The 6707-nt window shown below is 47.1% G+C and overlaps 1 protein-coding gene across 1 annotated transcript; it reads right to left on the reverse strand.

The window, feature by feature from the left end:
* Positions 1-2600: 2600 nt before the first annotated feature.
* Positions 2601-6707, reverse strand: FOXA1 (forkhead box A1). The gene is made up of 2 exons (XM_006891564.1): positions 6535-6707; positions 2601-4254 (listed from the first exon to the last, which is right to left on the reverse strand). The coding sequence occupies exons 1-2, from the start codon at positions 6604-6606 to the stop codon at positions 2923-2925; spliced, it is 1404 nt and encodes a 467-aa protein (XP_006891626.1). The 5' UTR covers positions 6607-6707; the 3' UTR covers positions 2601-2922.

Raw genomic sequence — 6707 nt, forward strand, 5'->3', positions numbered from 1 at the left:
CAATATGTTATTTTACAAGGGGTGAGGGAAGGAGAAATAGCTCGGAGAGGGGAAATGGCCCCCATATGAGACCCTTTAAATTCAGTGTAGTCGGTAAAATGCCAAGGCCCCAGTTCTGGCCTTTCTACTAGGAAATAAAATTTGCCAACATTTGTTTACTTCCCATATTAATAGCTTTTGAGATTCAAGACGTTATTGTCTTCAGGGTAGTTTTTGTGGGTTGGTTGTTTTGGTTTTCAGTCTTAACTTTCCTCTGAGGTCTACACATTAGGTTTTGAAATAACTCGAACCAGTAATTGCTCTCTCCACCTCCTTTATTAGCTGAAATGAGAGCAGGGGGCTGGGATTTCTGGATTTTTCTCAAGTGCTACAAGGCACCCCCTCTCTCGTCTGGGGAGGCAATTACGCGATCATTAAGGGACTCACACAGCTCTTTTTATCTTGTCCATGGTGTGTAGTGGAGCGATCAAAGTAAAGGCTGCCCAAGTTCAAGCCCTGGAGAGAATGGAGTTCACACACAAGGGCTCAGGCGAGGCCAGCCTCTGCTTGAGCTGGTGCTGTTATTGTTGATGTCAATCCGAACAAGACTTACAAAGAAATAGGTGGACTGGAAAGTGAGCCTGTTATCAAAGGAGATTAATGATTTGGTGATCTCAAGCAACTGTGGGGTGTGAAGTTGCATTTTAAAGCTTCTTAGAAGTCAAATCTGGGTTGGAAGAAGGACAACCAGAATGCTCTTTAGCAGCACAGATGGGGAGACTTTGTCTCCCCTACTGTTATTATCAGGAAGGTTCAGTCCCTGGAGAAGGACATCATGTCTGGTAAAGTAGCAGGTCTGTGAAACAGAGGAAGATCCTTAAGGAGAAGAATCAACAGTATCTGCAACAAGGGTTAAACACAACAGAGACTGTAGTATCAGGCAGTTTCTGTTCTGTTGTGCACAGGGTCCCTGTGAGTCAGGGCTGACTAGGTAGGCACATAACAACAGAAGTCAAACTTTCAGATTTAAGCGCTAGAATGAATAATTTTAAAAACAAATCTTCCTAAAATACAAAATAACAGTTATGGGATGTGGTCCAATGCTTCCCCTTTCAGAATGAATTCACTTCACTCCTGCCATTCCTTCCAAAGATGCTCTGAATAAGTTAAATTTTGTTTCTCTTACTGAGATGTTAGGATTTTCTGTTGAAGACAACTTAATCTGTATTTTATTCTCAACTGAATACTTTTCAGAAAAAGGGAAATTATGTTGGGAAAGTGGAGGTTAATAATATTTGATATAGACTCAAAGAAAACACAGAAGGCTTAAGCTTATGTAAAAAATTGAAGTACATATTAATATAAGAATCTTGTAAAATATAATTTTGGAATATCTAATCAATTTGTCTGCCAGCTCCTGAGTTTCCTGAACTGCTTCTTACTATCTAGCTGTACGTTCATTTAATAAAGAAAATATCCACTTTGGATTTAATTCAATGAAGGAAAATAACAGAAATCTTTTTTGTTAACATTGCTTTATTTAAAGTCCTTAACTCAAATGATCAAGAACATACTTCACGGCTTAAATCTGTTTTCATTTTTGTTATTTAAATCAACATATTTAAATTACAATCACATTGATAAAAATGAACATTTTAATCTGTAATTTTTAACCATCATTTAAAACAATTTTAGCTGTAAAGGAAAAAAAAAGGGAAGAAACCATGCAATAAATTAAGAACATTGAGAAAGCAAAGAGGAATTATAATGAAACCTGTCTGGCTATACTAACACCATGTCCAACTGTGGAAAGTGCATTAACACTGGGTGAGACAAGCACACGATGGCAATAATTAAAATGGCTACAATCAATTGAATGTGGGAATCCTGGACCAAAATTTGAAATATGGCTCCCAATAATATCTCTCCGCCAACATTATAATATCTCCCCCTTTTTCTCTGGGGGGGGCGATATCTTTAAGTGGCATACATATATAGAAGCTACTTTTATATATGTGACCTCAGAATGACATGACCATGGGACTTTGCAAAGCAAAGAGCACAGAGTTCTTGAGGAAAGCAATTTTTGAGTAAATGATCCTCAAAGCCATAGGTGGGTGGAGAGGGCAAGACTGAGGAGTGGTCTTTGTAACTTCTTGGTCAGGCAACTCTTGAAAATGTGGCATGTCTAATTAGCTACCTATTCCTCTATATGTTATGTATGTGGAGGATGTCTGCATTATATGACCATGTACATAATTAAGTCCATACACAATATATATTTCATTGAAGACATCTGCTATCTGAATGCATTAGAAGTATAAACTGAAAAAAAGAAAAACAACCTCCAAACAAAAGAAAACCTAACCCAAACAAATGGCTCTGATGTTTATAATCTGCATGTTTTGCTGTGTAACAGGAGTATTGTCCTTCAGTACTTTTAAGAGCCTCTAGTGTCATTTCGTCACCATTTCAGTTCTTTAGGTTAAGAGTATTGCCACAGACCTGTAAACTTGTGGGGGATAGGTGAAGAGGGGGCGCACAAAACAAGTATTTTACAAGTTTGACCATTTTTTAAAAAATACGCTCTGCACAGACTAGATGTGTCTGGAGGGGAAAGAGGAAAGCAAAAAAGAGCAAGGAAGACAGAGGATTTTATATATACAATCGAGGATCATTAAACTTTGTTGGGAAAAAAAGAGGTTGTTGGGGTTGGTTGTCTGTAATAATATACACAATGCCTTTTTAATATAACAAAGTAACAGTCTCTTGCACTGGGGAAAAGATTGTGCACACAAAAAAATGGAAATAAAAATAGTTGTTGGGATTTTATTATGTTGCCGGTTCTTAAGTGTGGTTTTGTTTGCTGTTGAATTTCTCTCTCTTTCTCTCTCTCTCCTGCTACCAGCATGGCTAGGCCAGACTAAGCCCCAGTCCCTGGAGCTAGGAAGTGTTTAGGACAGGTCTGGAATACACACCTTGGTAGTAGGCCGGCTCCAGGGCTGAGGGCTCGATGGGGCTCCTGGTGGCCACCGAGGCGCTGCTGAGCGGCAGGCTGGCGGGCAGCGCGGCGCCATATGGCGAGTACTGCAGCGCCTGCTCATATGCCTTGAAGTCCAGCTTGTGCTGCTGCTCCGAGGAGGACATGAGGTTGTTGATGGAAAAAGGGTGGTTGAAGGAGTAGTGGGGGTCCCCTTTCAGGTGCAGCTGCGACTCGTGGGGTGCCAGGCCGTGCGCCGGATGGGACGGGGGAACAGATGCCAGCGCCCCCGGCCCGGAGCTGATGGGGGGAGCCGCAGAAGAGGCCGTGGTCTTGAGCTCTGAGGCGCCCCCTGTAGCCGCTGCCCCGCCGTGGTCCAGAGTCTGGGGGCTGGCGGCGGGCCCTGGCGCCGGCGCGCCCTCTAGCTGGACGGCCTTGCCGTGCACGCCGCGGTGCAGCGGCGAGTCAGTGCTGGGGTTGGAGGCGCCCGAGGGGTCCTTGCGGCTCTCGGGGCCGCCCTTGGCGCCACCGCCCCCGCTCCCGCCGCTGGCTCCGGGTTGCTTCTCGCACTTGAAGCGCTTCTGGCGGCGCAGATAGCAACCGTTCTCAAACATGTTGCCCGAGTCTGGGTGCAGCGTCCAGTAGGAGCCCTTGCCCGGCTTGTCAGGGGAGCGCGCCACCTTGACGAAGCAGTCGTTGAAGGAGAGCGAGTGGCGGATGGAGTTCTGCCAGCGCTGCTGGTTCTGTCTGTAATAAGGAAACAGGTCCATGATCCACTGGTAGATCTCGCTCAGCGTCAGCATCTTGCTGGGCGCCTGCTGGATGGCCATGGTGATGAGCGAGATGTAAGAGTAGGGAGGCTTGGCGTGTGGGTAGCTGCGCTTGAAGGTCTTGGCGTCGCCCCCGCCCGCCCGACTGCGGCCCAGGTTGGACGGCGCGTACGCCATGGGGCTCATGCACGGGTTCATCGCAGCCGCGTAGGGGCCCAGGCCGTTCATGGAGGCCGCCGGCTGCGCTCCCATGGCGCCCATGCCGCCGGGGCTCAGCGCCGCCCCCATGGCTGTCACGCCCGCAGCCGTCATGCTGTTCATGGGCCCCGCAGAGCCCCCGGGCATGCCGGCCACCGCGCCGGGGCTCAGACCAGCGCCCAGGCCCGGGTTGGCGTAGGACATGTTGAACGAGGCTGGGGTCATGTTGCCGCTCGTGGTCATGGTGTTCATAGTCATGTAGGTGTTCATGGAATTCATGGAGCTCAGGCCCGAGTTCATATTGCTGACGGGGACCGAGGAGTAGGCCTGCAGTGGAGATAGCGAGGGGGAGAAGCCCAAAGGCGGAGTTAGTTAGAGACAAAGTGGGGCTCGAGGACAGCGCTTCTGTAAAGTATGGGGCCCCAACCGAGTGCAAACCGTCAGGCGCCCTCCGCAGACCAAGCAGAGAGAGGTTTTGCACCGCAGGGGGAGATCCTAGCGCGGCAGGCATGAAAGCCAAGGCCAGGCAGAAAATATGTCCCCAGAAAGATGTGTAATCGCCTTACACAGCGCTAAGGCGGCTCTCAGGGCCCCTCACTTCCATCCCAGGGTCCCAATTTCGACCCTAGAACAGGCACCCTGCCAGGCGCCCTTAGGGACAAATTGTCTCCAGAACTCCAAAAACAGAATTAATCCCAGACCTACTGTTTATTTACTCCACCTTAAGGGTGCGGTGTAATCTAGGTGCAGCGCGCCGCGCCTTGGGGTAGAAAGTAGAGCGGTTCTGCGCCCACCGCGCCACCCTCTCAGAGGCCCAGGCTGCACCGAGTGACTGCTAACTGCACTCTTGTGGATACAGCAAACCAGCCACAGCTATATGACCCCTATATCATTACTTTCTCGATTAAATTTATCGTCTTAGGAGTTTCACCAAAATGATGACTTTAAAAAATGGTGACTTTTTGTTGCTTATTACATTTATAAGTAGTTTTCCACCTAATTGTAGCAACTGCAATGTTAAAACGGAACAAACTCAGAAGTTGAAGGAGGTTTCTGGAAAATAACATAAAAAATAAACCTGGAGATGGAGAAAGATGTAATACTATCAAAGCAATGTGAAATAGGTATCCATTGTGCTCGTTCAACTTCAACATGACTTCACTGTACACCTCTGCAAGCCATAAGAAAACCTGCATTAATTTGATCATTATTTCTTTCCAGTGCCCTAATGCTTGAAAGATTTAGTGACACAACTTGTCTAAACAATATTTTTTTTTCCTGGTTATTGCTAGATTGTCGCGGATCATTTAAAAGCCTAGCCTTTCAAACTAGAGGAGTTCAGAATAATTTAAGATTCCAAATAAAAATCTATTTGTTTTCTTGCAATGCCATTCTCCTTTCTAATTCTCAGCTTTACCAGGTAGGAAAGTTCTGACTCTGGGGGACTTAAATTGGTTAGTGGAAATGACTGAATGAGAAAGAAAACGCTGGGAGAGTTCTAAGCTCTCTTTAAAAATCATCAGCTTAAGAAAGCTATTTCCATAGGAGTTTGGGATATAGAAGAAATATATAGGCAACTTATTCTAGAAATAGAAAAAGTACTTTAGTGATTTAATAAAGAATAATTGTGTCTCTATTTTTTATCAGCAAGTATGATTTCATTTGAAAATAAAAAAGGTGAACAAATAGATTTAAATGAGAACACACTGTACGCTATGGTATGCAAATAAACAGGTACGTTTGTAAATATTTAAAGTCAAATAAACTAATTGTGAAAATATTTTCAGATTCTCTGTTTTCCCGGCTATATCTCACAATTTTTTATTTTATTATTATTATTATTTTTACTTTGGGGTTTATTCGCCTCTCTGTCCCCAAGCTATTGAGGATTTCCCCAAGATATTCAATAATAATAACTAAACTTTTTTAGGCAGTCGCCAGCTGTTTCTAGAGAAAAATACTTTTCATAGGTAGCAGGTCTGCCAGTACCTGGTTTTGCTCGCAATCATTCTGTGACCATTGTAAAATAAGCCCCATGAACGTGGCACCATAAGGACAATGAGGAGAAACAGGTTCTGGGCAGCGAGCGCCGGAGGGAGCTCGAGCTCGCTCTAGCGCCACCCAGTGGTTCCACAGGAGAAGGGGCATGCTTCTCTCCCAAAGAGGGTTTTTGAAGAGGAACAAGTTGATACAATTTCGGAATAATTTCATTATTAAGAAGCCCAACTGAGTGGCAGAGCACTTTCAATAAGAGGCATCTGCGACTTGAAAGGTGGGACAAAGGGGCCGCGCTGCACGCGCGCTCTGGCCTTTTCAGAGTTGCCTCCAACTCATGATGGTGTCCGCCCGCCAACCCGCAGCACCCCAGGCCGGAATCGGGCTCCCGCTCTCGGCCGGGATGAGGTTCGTGCTTCCCGGAGCCAAAGCTCAGAGTTTCCTAAAGCCCTCTCCTCCGCGGGAAGGCCAGGTAGCAGGACACCCGGGGCCCCATCGAGGCTCCGAGGCGGCTCCCGGGGCCTCCGGCCGCCCACCCTGCAGGGGGCCGCCTCTGCCTGGTCCCCCTGCGCACGCTCCGGGAAGAGCTCACCGCGCCTGCACGCGCCTCACCTCCTGAGTGTCCGCGTAGTAGCTGTTCCAGTCGCTGCTCTCATGCCCTTCCATCTTCACAGTCCCTAACATCCTGGAGCCACCCTGCCCGGTGCCACCATCCAGCCCTGTGCAAAGCGACGGGAGGCCGCGCGGGGCGAAGGCGCGGCGCGGCGGCAGTCACCCGAGCGCCC

Source organism: Elephantulus edwardii, unplaced genomic scaffold (genome assembly GCF_000299155.1).
Source record: "Elephantulus edwardii isolate Elephantulus edwardi_28Jun2011 unplaced genomic scaffold, EleEdw1.0 scaffold00100, whole genome shotgun sequence".
NCBI classification, from domain to species: domain Eukaryota; kingdom Metazoa; phylum Chordata; class Mammalia; order Macroscelidea; family Macroscelididae; genus Elephantulus; species Elephantulus edwardii.

Bases quoted from the DNA above. Each gene is read 5' to 3' on its own strand.
- FOXA1 (XM_006891564.1), bottom strand. From the start codon at position 6,606: ATGTTAGGGACTGTGAAGATGGAAGGGCATGAGAGCAGCGACTGGAAC. The intron at 4,255-6,534 runs GTGAGGCGCGTG...TCTCCACTGCAG, and splicing joins ACTACGCGGACACTCAGGAG to GCCTACTCCTCGGTCCCCGT.